Source organism: Vollenhovia emeryi, unplaced genomic scaffold, assembly GCF_000949405.1.
Source record: "Vollenhovia emeryi isolate VEMERY1.0 unplaced genomic scaffold, V.emery_V1.0 DF939255.1, whole genome shotgun sequence".
Lineage (NCBI taxonomy): Eukaryota > Metazoa > Arthropoda > Insecta > Hymenoptera > Formicidae > Vollenhovia > Vollenhovia emeryi.
This window is the reverse complement of record NW_011967111.1, coordinates 20,918-38,237: the sequence shown is the minus strand read 5'-3', so window position 1 is coordinate 38,237 and position 17,320 is coordinate 20,918. Positions and strand designations below refer to the sequence as shown.

Here is a 17,320-nt window from a genome sequence, read left to right as displayed (position 1 = left end):
GTCCAGTCCTGACTCCGGGAGCATCGCGAGGAAGGTGCAGGCGCAGAGAGATCTCGTCGCGGTGAAGTTTCGTACACCTCGAGCGTAGTCGGTCGCTAATTGCGTCCGTAACGATCGGAAAGCTGAATCGGACCGACAATGTTTTGCATTTGGCTCACGCGGAATGCAAGCGGCTCGGATACGGACCTTGGTACATATTTTTAGTGCCTGCCGCGATCTAGAGAGAGAGAGAGAGAGAGAGAGAGAAAGAGGGAGAGAGAGAGAGAGAGAAACGGATGGCGATCAGTATCGTGGTCGTCGCGACCGTCCAGTGAGCGGGGATCCAAGGTAAGAGTACGACGTCGCGGTGACGTCACCGGGCGTCGCGACGACGACGCCGTCGTCGTCGTCGACGTTGCCGCCACTCGCAGCGACTCGCGCGCAGGCATCGTCACGACCTGTCGCGGCAACCGCTTCGATTTCTTCCTCTCGGTCCCTCGTGGTGATCTTCGTGTGTCCGGAATCAATCACGCTCGCCGATAGTCGTTGCTGCAACTTTGTCTCGCACACACACGCAAACGCACACCCACCTGATAATCTCGAAGAGGTAAGCGAAGTCAGCGAGCGCGAGTCAGCCGCGGGCGGTGCGGATAGATAGCTTCATTCCGAGAAAATTGACGAGAAGATATCTGGATCATGCATAGCTCTGTTTTTCCTGTTCATATCCGAGGTCCCACGTACGTATTGTATTTTAGAATAGAAAATTCCTCCGAGCGTCGCAAACGCGAGCATCCTTAATGAAAATCGAAAATGACGAAATCTGACTTTCGGCGAGCGCCTCCAATTTATTAATAGCGTGCGTTTGTGTCACTTTAATGTCTGCATTACATTGGAATATGCAAACGTCCCACCTGGCTATTAATATTACAGCGAGTGACGTGAACGGGTCTTTTTAATATTTTTGAAAAAAAATGCGCAGCTTCGAAATCGACCGACGCGACATTCGATATCCCGCGTAACAATAAGTAACGCGTCTGTAAACTTGGCGAGCGTCACCGTGCAATTTTAATCCGCGAAATCGACGTCACGATCTAATTCAATCTAATCTAACGAGCAGCAATAATTACCATTTACGAAAACATTTCGTAGAACGCGGGATACGCGATGGGGAACGCGCGAACGACGGAGCGCGTCGCTGGGTAATTACGCGCGCGATATCTACGAGCGGGATCGTTATCGATGTCCGAGCCGGCCGATTGGACGACGCGTATCGTTCGGGCGAGTATATTTTCGTGACGATGAGCATCGGCGAAGAGTTATGCGCGAATACGCGCCCGGGATCAAACGGCGGACGCGCAAACAAATTGGAATGTTCCTCGGCCGCACGCGCGTGCGCGCGCGCGCTCGCGGACTTTCGTCGGCCGCGCTCTCGCGCGAGCATCAATCATCAATCAGCGTATATTGGCCTCAGGACGACGAATTTACTGTGACGCGCATGTCGGCCGCACTCACGAGACCGAAATTAATGCTGTCCCGAGCGATGTATTACGGACACTTTGCGAGCTCCCCAATACGCTCTCCCCCTGACACGACGCGATCAATCAAGCCGCAAGTGGAAGAATAAATGCCCGAACGGTGCTCAAACAAGTGTGTTATATCGAGTTCCCTGAATTAAATCGCCTGCATTATATTTCTCAATGAGCGCGAGCAATGCATCGCGGGGGGAAACGAAAGTAAAGTGAAAACAAAAGTAAAGTGAAGCGCCTTAAGAGAGAAGAGGCGTCCGAGGTACCGTTGACGCGTGAAATTTTAACGCACTTTCAAAAACTCCCGCGTTTTTCATTTCACCGTGTAAAAGTCAAAGTGTAATGTACACGCTGACAATAAAATAATAATGCATACAAATGAGGTAGAATTTTTCAAAGCGGAGTAAATGCCTATTTAAAGTGAAAACCGAAGGTAAAAATATTCCACTTGTGACGCACGGTTCAGTGGCGGTTCGAATTGCTCTCCGACTGCATTCCTTCTCGCGTTTTTAGCTTTACTTAAAAGCACGCGAAGGCCGTCCCGCGGCTATCGGACGATCGGCACTCGCTCTCTGCCAACTTTGTACGAAATTAACCATCCTCGGATCCGTGAAATAAGACGTGAAGGCGATCGACGGTTCGGAGAACCGAACGGGCCTCTCTCGCGCGCGGGTTATCATCGCAGAACGCATGCGTGATAGATCTATCCTTCGTCCGAGGCGGATAAACCGCGCTCGCCGAGCCAACGCGCGCCTCTTTGTCGCGCATCCGTCGCGCGTCAGTTTCCCATTCCGCTTCTGGCCAGGAGGACGCGCGATAAGGAGATCGTGGCGATCGGAAGTGAGCGAGAAAAGTGTTCCGCGATCGAGGAGCGATCCTTCGCCGTCTTCGTGTCCCGCTTGTGAGACAAGATTTCCCGCTCCCCAGGGAATCGGAAAGATCGATTTGCTCCTCCCTCGGATCGATACTCGTAGATCGTCGTAGATCGAAAATCCATCGGTGTCCGTTTTCATAGTTACAGCATACTTTTGCGATTCGCTCCGCGGATCGTCCGATCGCGATCGGCACCCGCGATCTCTTCTAAGGCGATCCCGAAATAATCGGGAGGATCGTGGTTTTCCCGAAGAGGATCTCTCTCTCTCTCTGGTACTGATATTTATAGATGATCGAAGGTGTCCTGAGGTGGTTGTCGCTCCCATTTCTGCTGGCGAGATCGCAAATAATCGAGGGATTATCCCGCCCACGAGATCACCTCGCTTCCGCCTTGAAATAAATCTTTCGGAATCTTCATCTCTCTTTATTCAGTTTTCCGCTTCGGAATACGATTCCGATCAATTACCAGGGGTACTCTCGAATAAGTTCTCGCGGGAACGTATTTTGCAAATAATCAAGAACAACTTGAAATTGTTTTCGCACTTGGGATCGATCTTTGTAAATAAGCCGAGGGTGCGCGAACCTCTCCGGAAACGATCTTTGTAAACAATTTGAGAGAACGTCGAATTTCTGCGGAGCCGGCCTTCGCGAAGCAGCTTGGAGGACTCGGGTCGGCCGGACTTTAACAACCGAGACACGGAGCCTCGCGTGACCGGCTCAGAATTCCGTTCATGTCGCAGACCCCGAAGGAGGACGCCGACGCGATGAAGGCCAACACGGCGGCGACCAAGATCCAGGCCAATTTCCGCGGGTACCGTGTGCGCAAGCAGCTGAAGGAATCCACGCAGCGCCGTCGTCAGCAACAGCAGCCGCAGAATCAGCAGGACCAGCAGCTGGAGCATACGAAGTCGAAGGAGCATTTACTCAAGAGACAGAACACTCGGGAGGCGCTCGAGGAGAAGTCGGCGACCAAGATCCAGGCGGGCATTCGCGGCTTCCTGGTGCGGAAGAGGCAGCAGGCCGTTCAGGCCGCGGCGACGAGGATCCAGGCCGGCTTCCGTGGCTTCAGGACGCGGAAATTGCTCAAGCAGAACGGCCAGTAGGCCGTTCCTACCGGCAGCGTACCCTCCTGGCGTGAGAGGCGACGTGGGACGTTGACGTGCGCAAGAGGTTCTCCTCCGTTTATGTCTCGTGATTGCGCTGACGTAAATCAAAAGCTCTCGCTGATGTGTCCGTTTGTACCGGGCCTGAGTGTGGAAGATGTGATAATTACTTCGATCTACATTCCCAATCTGTTTTGCGCTCTAACATAACTTGGCTACGCAATTTTCTTTGCGAATCTGGAAGATGTGAGAAATGTAATCTTCTCTAACTTACATAATGCTATCGTATGAGTATTGCGAAATTAATTATTTTTAGACGTGTACTAACAAATTTTTACAAGAATGTTTAATTTTAACTCACTTAAGAGACGCACATAGTGCTCGAAGACAGATATATTACATAATATATATACTCAGTCCACGTATACACGTGGACGTGTATTGTATAAGAATAGAATAAAATGAAAACTTTAATCTTTTTTTTTCCAAACTCACGAAAATTTCCTCGGCAAAACGGGCAGAAAAAATTTTTTATCCCCACTTGATTTAAAGGTGTAGCTCAATCTTGCTTCTGCGTGCCTCGAAATAGTCGCGGAAAACTCGCGTGCTTTAATGGGCATTATCCAATAACTTCTTTTATTCTGAAGTTACGTGTACGGCAATTTTTCATGAAATATAAGAGCGTTGCTTTCCAGAAGCTCCAGCTTCGAAACGTAACGTAGCTCGCAGTGATCGCGACGATTGCGTGCTAATATTAATCTGCACTCATTAACTGCAGAAGGAAAATGTAAACAGCTGCAACATGTGTCGGCGACACATCTCGTTGCTTATACGCGGTTTAAATATAACGTCCAGCTCGCGCCCCGAAGCCCTTGACCCTTAAAGTCTTCTTAGTAACGAATTCGTTGGCACGTCTCTCGACCTTCTCCGTACGTTTCTTCTCATGTGTGCCGTTTGTTTTTCAGCATTTTGCGGATTCCCTTGTGACTCGGACGGAAACCTGCGGCTATTGGATCAGAGGACGAGGAAACGACGATTACGATTTTAAGTTAATTATATTGTTTCGCGATGTTCGACACGTATACGCTTTTTGGGACACTCCGTGTAACTTTTGACTGTAACTTTGTTAATTTCGTCGGAAGCCATCACAGGAATTAATCGATGATAATTAGAGGAACGCTGTTATTTTACGACAATATTTGTCATTGTTTTCACTTTCTTATTTCGATTCTTTCCACGATGGCTTTTGTACGACTACGACGGCAATAAATGATGCCCAAGAAAGAAGCAATGAGACGCTGTGGCCAAAAGAAAAACGGTTAATATATACAAAAAGTTTATAGTTAGATAATTATATATATATATATATCTTGATATACTCTCTTGTTATTTCATATCATTTTTTATGTAATTAATATACATATTAATTAATGCGTTGGTTATAAATTTGATTACCACAAATTAATGTCAAAGATACTTCTGTATCGCAATTTCACATCCGTGCAATTCTGTTGATAAACGATACTTGTATAATGATTAGCGTATAAAAGATGTACATATAATATATACTTTCTGTCGTTTTGTGAATAATAAATTTTTAATCTTCATAACAATGATTTTTAATAGTGGTATTTAAATGTACACAATAATAAGAAACATACTTATTGTCGGTATCAAAATGAATTCCAATTAGGCCGCCTTTAATTACAATGATGTAATTGTTGCACGATGTAATGTAACAATATTTCTTATTATTCAGTGCACATTTGTGTGTCATTTTTCAACTGCTCGCAAGTAAGATTTACTGTATGCATGCGTGTGTAATTCTGACGCGTTATCCAACGAGTAAAACAGTTTTTACCGGTATTTCCGGATGGCAGCACTTGATTACAGGAAAGATACAGGCATGCCTTCAATATGTTCAAGAGATGCTCTAAAGATTTTAATTTTAATTTTAATTAATACAATCGGTGACATGCTTGCAATTCGACATGAATTCAATTAAATTTTCCTTTAAAAAGATTCTTTTCACAGATGCTAATAAATATCAAAAAGCATATTTAAAACAAAGGAAGAGAAGATATCGAATCTAGAAGATACGGAAGAACACTTTTACTTCAATCAATCAATCAATTAATCAAGAACACTTTTACTTGTAAACCTAAGCCATTTATTGTCGGCATCAACAAATCATTTCGTTTCATTTGTTGCAAAGAAACAGTCTCGTTTCGTTGCGTGTGAACAGGCTGGTCCCGTTTAAATCCGCGGATAAACAAATTAATCCGGGATGGGGGAAGGTACGTCAATGACGCGCACATGAATGCAACCAATTTTATTCTGTTGTCCGTTACATAGGGCGGCATTCGCTAAAACATTAACGTCCGGTCTCCGCAGGAATACCGAGAGCATACGTAAAGTACTCGCTGTCCTTACGACGCTCGCTAATCGCCGCGAGAGAAGTGCCGATGAAAGAAGTCAACTGTATTAGCTACTTTTCGTGTTTATTAACAAATATTACGGTCAGTTAGCGAGAGGCAACGTGTTGACATGACTGATAATATTGATCTAAGCGCGCTTTATCGGGAGATCTGTCGTCACAAGGAGATCTCACTCTCCCTGCGACACTCTTTAATGACCAAGCGACATTGGAAATAAATATTACAATAAGCAAAGTGTCGATGTAGTTTTCGAGAATATATATATATATATATATATATATATATATATATATATATATATATATATGTACTCGAAATGTCAAATTGGAATGTCGAAAGTCATATCGACTGTTTCACGGGGTTGGGGAGGAGGAGAGGGCTTTTGCATCTTCGTCACTCTCGGCCATCCGGTTTTGCACCGCGACTTTTCGACTCTCGGTAGAGACCCGGCTCTTCGGTGCTTCCCGCGTGGGAAGCACATCGGAGGACCCCGTCGATCGCCCTTCGCTACACCGCGAGAGGCGCGATTCACAGCCAAGAACCATGCACGATGATTCATCGAACATCTCGCGAGATCAATCCAGCCGGCGACGCACGCTCGCTAAACGCGCGCGGACACAGGGGCGCGCGTTCCTCATTGAGGCGTGCGTGTACAAAGACGGGATAACGTAGCAATTAAAAAATCACAGAAATGCCATTATACACGGACAGGGGCACCGTCGTCTCGTGGGAACGGGGGAAAGAAGGGGGGGGATGATAGAGACACGGGCTCCGACAAGTTATCTATCACAATTGTGGATACCTAATGAAATTACATCGTGAAATGCAATAAATAATTCGGAAAAATCGCTAATATATATCCGCGTTTCTCTCTTCTTCCCGTTTCACACATTCGCTCCTCTCACATTCGTCGTCTCATCCATCCGTCGTCCTTTTCGTCCATCCGGGGGTCGGGTTGGGGTTTCCGTTTTTACTTGGCGATTCTGTCGATGGGGAAGGGGCTGTCGAAGATATCGAGATAGCTCCGCGTCTCCAGGCTCTGATGGGGCAGGCAGGTATTCGCGAAGCACGTGAGGTTGTCCACGCTGCAGCCGGTGCAGCGGTTGCAACTGCAGATCAGTCCGTCGCCGCAAACGCCCCAGGACTCGCTCGGCCCACCGCAAATGTGCCCGGGGCCCTGCGGCAAATCGGCATCGATAAGATCGCGAAAGCACTCGTGCAATTTTCGGTAGAATAAATAATGTGGTAAATAAAATAACTGTAACACTAATGACTAATAGCCAAGACTTCGAATACGAAGCTTTGAATAAAGAATGAAATCGCAATTTCATTCAACTTTATAGTAAATCTTTAATTTCAGGACGGTACGATGAAGTGTTCCCTTACGGAAAAACATTCAAATTTTCAGTGTTAACACTCGATTGTCCGAATTTACTCTCAAATTTGGGCGTAAACCTAAATTTGAAAGTAAATTCAGACAATCGAGTGTTAACATTCAAAACTTGAGTGATTTTTCCGTAAGGGTTATACAATCTTTCGCAGCGGGACGACTTATTGCTAATCGCTTATCGGCATTCCTACTCACTTTTCGGCATTCCGTGATACCACAGAGGGTTGACGTTGTGAAACCAAACTCGCATTGGTCACACTTGTCGCCGCAGCCCACACACAATGGTCTTGCCTCGTGCCGTTGTGCGATCGCGGGATGAGCGCGACACTTGTCAATCCTGGAACACGATCGTAATCACGTTTAATTGCCATATGTGTGACGTAAGATCTTACATTCATTATTTATTTATATTTCATTATCGCCGTTTTCAATGCTTACAGAAAGATCGCGGCCAGGAGGACGATCGCGTGAGTAAGTTGGAAGGTAAGCATGGTGATCCGCCGATCTGAAACAGAAACAATAGTGTGAATCTCGCCGTGCTTCTCTCTCTCTCTCTCTCTCTCTCTCTCTCTGCCTAGAATCTTGCACGAGGTGGTATAAAATGAGATGGATGAAATTTCTCGTTTGAGATCAAAACGCGCAGATGTCTGAACCGTTGTTCCTCCAATCTTTTGAACCTTTTCTTAATCTCGATAACGAAGACAGACGAGCCTTGTGCTTAGTTGAATGAATCCACAGTAATCCGTTTTCGAAAAGCGCAGCGTGAATATAAGTAGCGAGGAAAAAAAATAAAAATTCACATTAAAGATAAAAATTTGTTCTGAAAATAAAAGGTACATTAATCGTGCATTTATTTTATAACATTATGCACGATTTCTTTATGGCAACGCTTCGCCACGGTTGTTAATAAGAAATTATTACTAATAAAAATTGCTTTTCCGACGCAGTTATCAATTCAACGTTTCTGATGCGGCGTCGCATCCCCAATTAACTTAATTAACAATGCTCGTGTCAAATGTCAATGCGAGTATCTTTTTACACGGCATTGTAACTACATGAAATACAGTTCTTTTATTAAAGAACGATTAAATCGTTTGCTCGGGGAAAAAAATTAAACTTTTTATATTAATAGTCAATGATCTTTTCGCAAATCCCAATTACAGACGCAACGTCACAGATGCGGATTATCTTTCTATTTACCGAGTTCAATCACCCCGCTTCAGTGTCTCGACATTATGCGCAGCATCTGGCACTTGACACAGAAATATCCATGAAATCGAGGTAGGCTATCGAGGTAGGCTGTATCACCGTGCCTGTGCAAAATCAATTTCTCATCGCCAATGTGCCACCAGCTGCTACATGTTTGCAGCACGAGCACGTAGGGTAAACGGTATATTTCGGCCCTTCTCTTTTCCTCTCTCTCTCTCTCTTTCTCTCTCTTTCTTCGAAGTGAACCGAGATATGTACGAGCGATTCGTTGCGGAATACAATTATATTCGTTTGAGGAAACGTACGTATACAATTACGTCTGGGTAAGAGACCGAAGAGCGTTCTTCCATCCGGCAGGAGGTCGCGTGTACGTTACGACGTCCATCCAGGAAGGTGAAGAGTCAAGAACGCGTGGACCACGATAGACTCACGAAAAACACAAGTACACCAGGTGATGCGCACTTCACTGTCTGGCATGAAGGCACTTCAAGATACGAGGCCATCAATTGCAGCATGAAGATTCAACCGTGGCATATCTACCAAGAAATAGAATCTACGATACTCTAACATGTTTGCATTGATTATACTGTTTCTATGGAAACGCTATTAAACATTTGATTCACGATTATACTATTTTTATGGAAACGCTATTAAACAAAAACACGACGATGATGACAATGGCACAGCAGCCCGAGCCGCGGAAAAGCGTTCGCGCCGGCGTCTCGTCGCGCGAATTAAACGGGTAAAACTGATGTCCCATATCTCCACGATGGTCCCCACTCTGCATATAGCGAAACGGTTTAGCCGCAGCCTCCGTGACTCCGCAGGGGCAAAGACTACCGGATTTATCGATGAACGTAGAAGCGAAAGGGCGGCCAAACCGATGAACCCCTTCGCCTTAGGAAACGGCCCGACTGCTCTCCCTTACCGCTGAGATGCACCATCTGCCGTCCCCCTCGATTGACGCTCATCAAGTCTAGCTAGGAATTTAGAACGGCGTAAAAAGGTCCGAGAGTTCAAGCGGAATTAAAAGCGACCGGGTAAGAGTCGGACTGCGAGAAAGCGTGTTCCACAATCTCCCGTCGCGGTGAAAGTAAGGCTGAGATAAGGTGATTTTTAATTATATAACGATATTTTTGTACGTATAATAGATAATATACAGCCGCAATATATAATACGATTAGTCTCTCGCGTTACTTTGCTTTTATTTACTGATTCGTCGGTTGTTTCTCCTCTCGGATTGCCGCGACTGTGCAACGCTCAACGTGAACTCTGATAATGCAGAATTCAGAATTTATATCAGGCAAAGTATAAATGAAATCCTGATTATGTTAAGGAGGGTGGTTGCTGAAATAAAAATGATAAAAATGAATTCCAATTTATAGAAAACATTCGTCTATGGGAATCTGTCCTCCATGCGAAAGTTCAAGACGATTGTCTGCATGGTTGTCGAATAATTAATTATTAAAGTTATACTATTGTATATGGCCAACATAGCAAAAGTATTACGATATCTGTAATTTAATTCTCGAAAGCATGTTAAAAATGAGAATACGATATTTGCGATATTACACGACACGATATATATATATATATATATATATGTATTTTGACGAATACGGAAATGACTTGTCTACGTAGTTATCAAGAATATATACATATAGTATACGATTTTTAAAATTTCGTATCTCGATAACTATTCGTCCAAGCGCAAAATAGTACAATACTTTTCTGTTTGTCTTAGTCCCCTCTACCTTCCCATGACCGGAAGTCAAAGTCTTGCGTAGCACCCTGTATATATATATATATATATATATATTCTTGATAACTACGTAAACAAGTCATTTCAGTATTCGTCAAAATTCTTCGTAAATATGTATAGAATTATTTGCACTTATTTTTATAGAATTCTTATCATTTTTAACATATATGTATATTGTATATATATATATATTATATTTTTTATTATATATGTTATATTTTAATATATATATTTTTTTTCTATAAATTTAAATTCATTTTTATCATTTTTATTTGAGCATCTTAAACCGCGGCACGCTCGTCGCGTGCGAGCTGACTCTGCGGAATCTCTAAGGCTGACGATATTACGTTTGTCGTACGACGAAACTTTTAAGTTTGTCGAATAACTGCAGAATAAAAAGGTTCTCGAGTATCTAGAAATTTTCTATCCTGCAGCCAGTCAACACGCTTGAAAAATTTGTCCCACGACACATGTAATATTAGCCTAAGGCAGGGTTCCTATCATGCACAGAGAAAACGATTTCTTTGGATTTAATAAATTTTGTTGTATCTAAACAAATTTGATATTTGAAATGGTCGAAACAAATTAATGTTTGAATTAACAAGTACAAACGATTGTTTGAATTTGAAATAATATATATCTTTGTCAGAAATAAAATATTTGTTTGAAACGAAAGGAATATTCTCTTTAATCTAAACGATATTATTGTTTCATTCAAACAACATTATCGTTTGATAGAAAATATGTGAAAGAAATGTATATGCATACATCTTTCTCCCTCTACAGTAGAATTTTCCCTTCATTAAAAGAAGAAAGATAAACACTGAATTAGTACACTATGTTCAGCCATAATAAAAAATAGACCATTAAACGATTAAACTGCATCTGCTGATGCGGTCGCTTATACAGGGTGAGTCTTTCCATATCCGACAAAATTTTTGAGAAGGTAGAACGGATCGAGATGAATGGAAAAGTCCTGTACCATTTTGCAATTTTCGTAATAGTTAACAAGTAATTAATTGTTAAAAATCGTTGTCTTAGGCCGGCCTATCGCCCAATTCGAGCGCGTGGCGAGATGTGCGCATAGCATTATCGATCGCCAGGCGGTCACATCTTGCCACGCGCTCGAATTGGGCGGTAGGCCGGCCTAAGACAACGATTTTTAATAATTAATTAATCGTTAACTATTACGAAAATTGCAAAATGGTACAGGACTTTTCCGTTCATCTCGATCCGTTCTACCTTCTCAAAAATTTTGTCGGATATGGAAAGACTCACCCTGTATATCATAGCTGCCGCGATTTTACTTACGAGTTCGGCGGCCATCCAGTGGCAGCACCAAACTTTATAAGCGCCTGGCCAAATAATATAATTATTTCATTGAAAGATATTACTTCAAATAATAGTGTTTTTTCTATCAAATAATACAGGTTGTTTGAATAAAACAACAAAATTTTTATTCAAAACATATAATGTTTCGTATAAGCATATATTGTCTTAATGAAACAAATTTCAACCAAATAAATAGGAATACTAGATCCAAAGAAACCTTTCTCTCTCTGTGTGTGGAAATATTCGGAATGAATTCCGTTTCTCCTAGCCTAGAAAACACAATAGAAGTCTAAGCAATTATTGAACAATTCCAATCGGAATCAATTATTATACGACAAATGTAATGCCAGCCTACATTTGTCGTACGACAAATTTTCAAGCGTGTGAATTGGCGGCAGAATAGATAACTTCTAGAGACTCAAGAACTTTTCTATTCTGCAGTCAATCGACACGCTTGAAAAATTTGTCGTACAAATTTAATATTAGCCCAAGGCAGGATACTTATCATGTGGAAATGTTCGAAATGAATGCCGTTTCCCCTAGAAAACACAATAGATCTAGGAGATAATTGAACAATTCCGAACATTTCCACGATAGGCAACCTGGTATTACATTTGTTATACGAGAAATGTAATGCCAGCCTAAGGGAGCTGTTACATCTGTCGTGCGACAATTGGCTGCAGAATAGATAATTTCTAGAGACTCGAGGACTTTTCTATTCTGGCAGCCGATCTCGCTTGAAAAATTTGCCCGTACGACAAATGTAATATCAGACTAAAGCTGAAGCAGAAGTGGATTTTTTAAACTCGCCCCGGGTTCGTTGGCCGAAAAGGCGTGCGTTTCTCGGGGTGAAAAGCAGGCGAGCGGATCTCTCCTGCTATAATTCCATCCGATCGCGCTAATAATAAAGACAAACAGTTCACGCGGCGTCCCGCACATGATCCACTTTCCGCCGAACAAGGCTTCCCTTCTTTCCTCCCACGACTGTCCATAAACATCCTTTCGTAAACAAGGAAATTGCGCGGGCTGACTCAGCATTGATACCGCGGCGAATCTCTCGCGGCCTCCTTTGCTCCCTTCTTTTTCCCGTGCGAGCGCACGTGGGTGCGACGATGGAGGAGTAAATTTTATCTTGCATTCGTCGCAACCTTCCTTATCTATTATTTTGCATAATTATGTCGCAATCTTATCTATATATGTTTGTGGGTCATTATTTTCGGATAATAATCTCCCTGCTGCTATATAAATACTGCAAGGCGAGACTTTGATCCCTCTAAAGGCGCAATAAATACGGACGGACAACAACACTGATTCGACCTTCTAATCCCGCAGTTATCACCGTCTCTTTTCTCTTTGGACAGTCGCGGAGACGCACGTACGCGACGTGTGATCCTGAGCGCGCCGTAATTATTTTCCGCGACACTTGTTATTCGTGTCAGCGCGTTTGGCCGCTCTAATATCGTGTATCTCGCCACGTCGGCGAGTGCGCAATCGGCGATGCTTCCGCAAAAATCCCCGTTAAAATAAGATAATGGAAATGTGCAGACACGCGGCGGCCTGACGTCGCTTGTGCAATATTTTCGTCCCGCGCATACCGGCTGCGTTCGGTTTGGTACTCGCGGCCTTTTGTCTCCCGCGCGGAGGAGGGAGAGGACGAAGGGGCATTTTCCCTCGGGGCCGCACAAAACAGCCGGTCGATGATTATTTGCGGACGTGCTATATCTTCTGATTGTGGGTCATTGCGTCGTATCCGCGGTGTCTTTCTAAATTTCGCGGCGAGACGGCGTAAAATTAGCTTCCCAGACGGCCGAGTGAAAGCGTGCGTTTTCCCGCGAGAACCGGGTCAATGACACGCGAAACCTGCATTTTCGGGTGTCAAAATCGGATTTCCGACCCTTAGCCGCGAGCCGATTTCGCGCGTTTCCCCAGGAAAGAGGCAAACGTTGCGCAAACGCGGTGCGAGGGAAAGTTGAAGCTGCCAGCGTTAAACGCGACACCGCCACGTCTAATGTATACACGAGTGCAAATCTCCGTGTTAAATAAATAAGAATTGGAACGCGGGGCGCAGAAGTGCGATCTTTGTGAAACAACATAAATTGCCGCTTATTTTCCTGGCATTGTCGCACCGGAACTAATCTCACGTGGCACCCGCGTATCGATGTCCTCGTGGTCACCACGCGATCATCTGGTACCAAGAACCGGTGGGATCACCGGGCTAAAATCGTGCTTTCTGCGACAGTAGTGAATGACGCGTATCGTCGGACAACGTGAAATTCGGCGCGTGGAATTCTCATTGAATTCACGGTGATTAACCCTCCGAATTTAGCCCGGAATAATTTTGCATCTTATTCATAGATTCATTTTGCGCGAAATAACTTCGCGTTCTATTTATATATAATTTCATCGCCTCGCCGCGTGAGCGTGCATATTTTAATATCATTACTTTACGGGCGATATAAATATTTATTACAGCAGATTAGAGAAGTGTTTTATAGGCCCGGTGACACGTAAGCCCAAAATACTTTAGTACTTAACGTCGGCCACGTGGCCGCAGCGGAGAGATAAGCGGTGATAGAATTTTCGTATAAATTGTGAACTTCACTATTTACGACTGGATATTTACAGGTTTATTCGCGACGGAGAATTCGCATAGCGTCATAATTTAACGAAAAATTGCCTCCGGTCTCAGAAGGTGACGGTCTTCAACTCGTCTGGCTTAGATCGTATAAATGACGGGAGACAAGAAAGCCCGAGTTAAAAAGTCCCGATTATTCTGACAGCTCGCGAGCCGCGAACGTTTTCCGCTCGGACGTTTCGCGCAGGGACACGCGTAGAGAGGATCCGCGAGGGAACTTTCGCGGTTCGGAAAACGCGTCCGACAGGACGCGGTATCGCGCCTCTCGCCCGCTAAGAATAGCCGAAGAAATTTGCGTTGCTCGACGCAGATGCCAAATTCTCCCTCTCCCCATCTCGCCCTCTTCACTCCCCTCCGTTCCGTCGTCTACCCTTCTCTCTCTATTCGCACCAGCCGTTCGTCGTGTCTCTTCTCTTCATCCTTCGCTCTCCCTTTTATTTATTCCTACATATCTTCCTCTGCACCGTTGGACCCCTTATTCCTCCTCTCTTTGTCCCGTTTTCTGATTACCTCTTCCCTCTGCCACCCTTTTATCCCATCCCTCCTCCACCCATTCTCTCTCGCTCTCTCTCTCTCTCTCTAGCTCTCGTTTTCTGTCACATGCACGCATTCACGTACACACATCGTCTTGTTTCGTTGCTCCGTTAGTACAAAGACCGACTGAACGGTCAGTCTCGTACCAGTTAGCATTCGTTTTGGACGTGTGCGATCAAACAAACGGCAGCGGCGACTTCGTTCCACAGTGAGACCCCCGCAAAGACATATCTCTCGAAAGTGAATCTCGAATCTCGATAATACGGAAGAGCTAACGGGTTGCCCGGGTGCGAGAGAAAGAGGGAGGGTTACCCTGGCACTCGGAGTTTGCGATTGTCTCGCGAAGGGTTGAACGCCCCCCCGTTCATCGTCGTTGGAAAGTGAGTAGGTGGGATACCATCGATATTTATTCACCCAATTCATTCTAATTCTAGCTATCAAGTTATTTATCTTGCATATATAGCTGTCAACGCAGAATCAACGTTTATTGTACGAAATTGTACGCTTTAATACAATTTCATTCTTTAGAAGCTTGGACCGATAGATATTGTATCATAATTGGAATAAAATTAAATATGAGAAAGATATTACGTTATATATTACATTATTTTATAATTGTATGACTGTAACATTGGCGAAGGCAAGTAATTCTCTCCTGCCATTTTTACGCCGCGGTTCAATTCGAATTCCGACACATGGTGAAAATTATAAAATCGGTAACAAATAATCGGAGTCGCCTTATGATCATTAATTCGAAAAGAAGATCTAACAAAGATTTAATTGAGTAAACGCGTGTCACGGACGAGGTAAACGCCGGACCGATTGCATCGGGTCCGTGATGATTGCATATTTAAAGATTCCCATCTCGTGGTTCGAGCTAAATGCGGCGTCCGATTCTGCGTCTTATTTACTTCGTGCACAGATCACCTTCAATGTAGACACGGAGCAACAATCGCATAGGCACGTTTGGCACTAAATATACTTTGACATATATGATCCATGTTTTCATCTCTATTTAACACCCCTTTCGAAATTGTGAAGCAAACTGTTTTGGAAATTTTTCATTGCCTCTGTTATTTTTGGACGCTCTCTTAGAAGGCGAGAACTGCGCGGTGAGACAAATTCCAAATTAAATCGTAAGAAGGGCGAATCAAAGGGAGAGCGAAGGAATCGGATTTATCGTTCGAATTCGAAATTGAAATTGCGCCCTTCGACATTTTCGCGATAAAACTCGAGAGCGGTCGACTTTTATCCGCGCGTGGAAAAAGCATCGCCGTCTGTTTGCGATCCAGGATCAATATTTCCGATGCACGTGCGCTTTAGATTTTCAACGGAAGTCGAGCAAACATGTTTACTATTAACTGTTAACACAATCAAAACATTGTGCGTCAACCGCAAGATGCAATTTCCGTGCCAAACGTGCCACGTTGCCTCCGCAGTTTCACACCGACCAACGTATACCTCATCGAATCGTCCGACGTCACGTGTCTCTTGACACACGTCATCACGGATGCGCGAAATTTTGCGAGAGAAAAATTTTAATCAACAAGAATAGAAAGGATTGTTAGACCTAACTGGTAGATGGTACAAATTATTTATTTAATAGATTACGTCCAACGTTTCGACCATCTGGATTGTGGTCATTTTCAAGGATAAACGTACCAAAAGGACATAGAGCTATAAAATCAGAACACAATACTTTGTACTTTAACCGATTACATGTAAAAAGAAACCGATAAAAGAAGAAGAAAGGAAATACGCAACTAGCCTGAGTTATAAAGTTGAAACAAACGCTGAGGCACTGACACAAAGGGGACCAATGTAACAATGAATTTAAAACTAAAATTAAACGAAATTTTAAACAACATAATTGAAAGAAGAGCCATTAAATGTGTATAGTATATCACTCGGAATCTCCGTATCTCTCTCTGCAAATTCGGCGTACTGTCAAATCTTGTTATGTAGAACAATTCCGCTATCTCCCTTTTACGCAAGTGTTTCTCTTTATGTAATATAAGGGGTTTTGACCAATTAAATTCACAGCTATTCGAAAGGCGGTGGTCAGCAATTACGAAATGATTGTTAACCGGCCCTTCAATATTTTACGTTGATGTTCCTTAATTCTTGTCTCTAAATGTCGCTTCGTTTGCATATACGACACAGTACCAATTTTAATCAATCAATTAATAAATAATATTTCGAGAATCGCGCGAGTCCCGAATTTTTACAATACAATGCCAAATAATCTCAATATTAAAACGTGAGTCTTCTCGTGAGAAGAGTGAAACGGATTCTCGCGAGTCGAGGACGAATCGGTCGGAAGGAGATGTACTATTTGATTAGCCGTCTGCGCTGCCCGCACGTCAAGAGATATACGGTTCCCAAATCGAACGGTAACAAATAAGTCACGCATACCAGACTATGGATAAACAAACGGAGATGGAGAAACAGAATGATTTGTACGAGTAAACCGTGGAAGAGACGGAGGCATTGCTTTTCTCTCCCTCGTTTGAGAAAGAGAGAGAGAGAGAGAGAGAGA

At 43.7% G+C, this 17,320-nt stretch overlaps 3 protein-coding genes across 7 annotated transcripts in view; 2 read left to right on the top strand and 1 right to left on the bottom strand.

The window, feature by feature from the left end:
- The first annotated feature begins 237 nt into the window (after nucleotides 1-237).
- On the top strand, nucleotides 238-5,094 carry LOC105559745 (uncharacterized protein KIAA1683 homolog). Of its 3 annotated transcripts, none has more exons than XM_012008274.1 (3): nucleotides 238-327; nucleotides 3,119-3,548; nucleotides 4,447-5,094. In XM_012008274.1, exon 2 carries the CDS (start codon nucleotides 3,143-3,145, stop codon nucleotides 3,479-3,481), a length of 339 nt encoding a protein of 112 aa, XP_011863664.1. In that variant the 5' UTR covers nucleotides 238-327; nucleotides 3,119-3,142; the 3' UTR covers nucleotides 3,482-3,548; nucleotides 4,447-5,094. The 3 variants fall into 3 exon arrangements, with proteins under 3 accessions (XP_011863664.1, XP_011863662.1, XP_011863661.1); XM_012008272.1 differs by lacking the exon at nucleotides 238-327 and adding an exon at nucleotides 507-716; XM_012008271.1 differs by lacking the exon at nucleotides 238-327 and having other exon boundaries at nucleotides 3,110-3,548.
- A 704-nt stretch (nucleotides 5,095-5,798) lies between these two features.
- Nucleotides 5,799-17,320, bottom strand: part of LOC105559741 (neuroparsin-A-like) — a 16,482-nt gene continuing 4,960 nt past the window's right edge. Inside the window, exons 1-4 of one of the 2 annotated variants that reach the window (XM_012008267.1) lie at nucleotides 7,987-8,070; nucleotides 7,748-7,814; nucleotides 7,505-7,646; nucleotides 5,799-7,096 (exon numbers count right to left, since the gene is read on the bottom strand). In XM_012008267.1, coding sequence (XP_011863657.1) covers nucleotides 6,890-7,096; nucleotides 7,505-7,646; nucleotides 7,748-7,800 — 402 coding nt within the window. In that variant the 5' untranslated portion in view covers nucleotides 7,801-7,814; nucleotides 7,987-8,070 and the 3' untranslated portion in view covers nucleotides 5,799-6,889. Of the gene's footprint in view, nucleotides 7,097-7,504; nucleotides 7,647-7,747; nucleotides 7,815-7,986; nucleotides 8,071-17,320 lie in introns of those variants that run through there. The other variant, XM_012008266.1, reaches the window with a different exon arrangement.
- The window catches only part of LOC105559742, an 11,288-nt gene continuing 8,191 nt past the window's right edge, over nucleotides 14,224-17,320 (top strand). Inside the window, exon 1 of one of the 2 annotated variants that reach the window (XM_012008268.1) lies at nucleotides 14,224-15,161. The gene's annotated coding sequence lies outside the window, so the exon portion shown is untranslated. Of the gene's footprint in view, nucleotides 15,170-17,320 lie in introns of both variants that reach the window. The other variant, XM_012008269.1, reaches the window with a different exon arrangement.

Bases quoted from the DNA above. Each gene is read 5' to 3' on its own strand.
- LOC105559745 (XM_012008271.1), top strand. From the start codon at position 3,110: ATGTCGCAGACCCCGAAGGAGGACGCCGACGCGATGAAGGCCAACACG.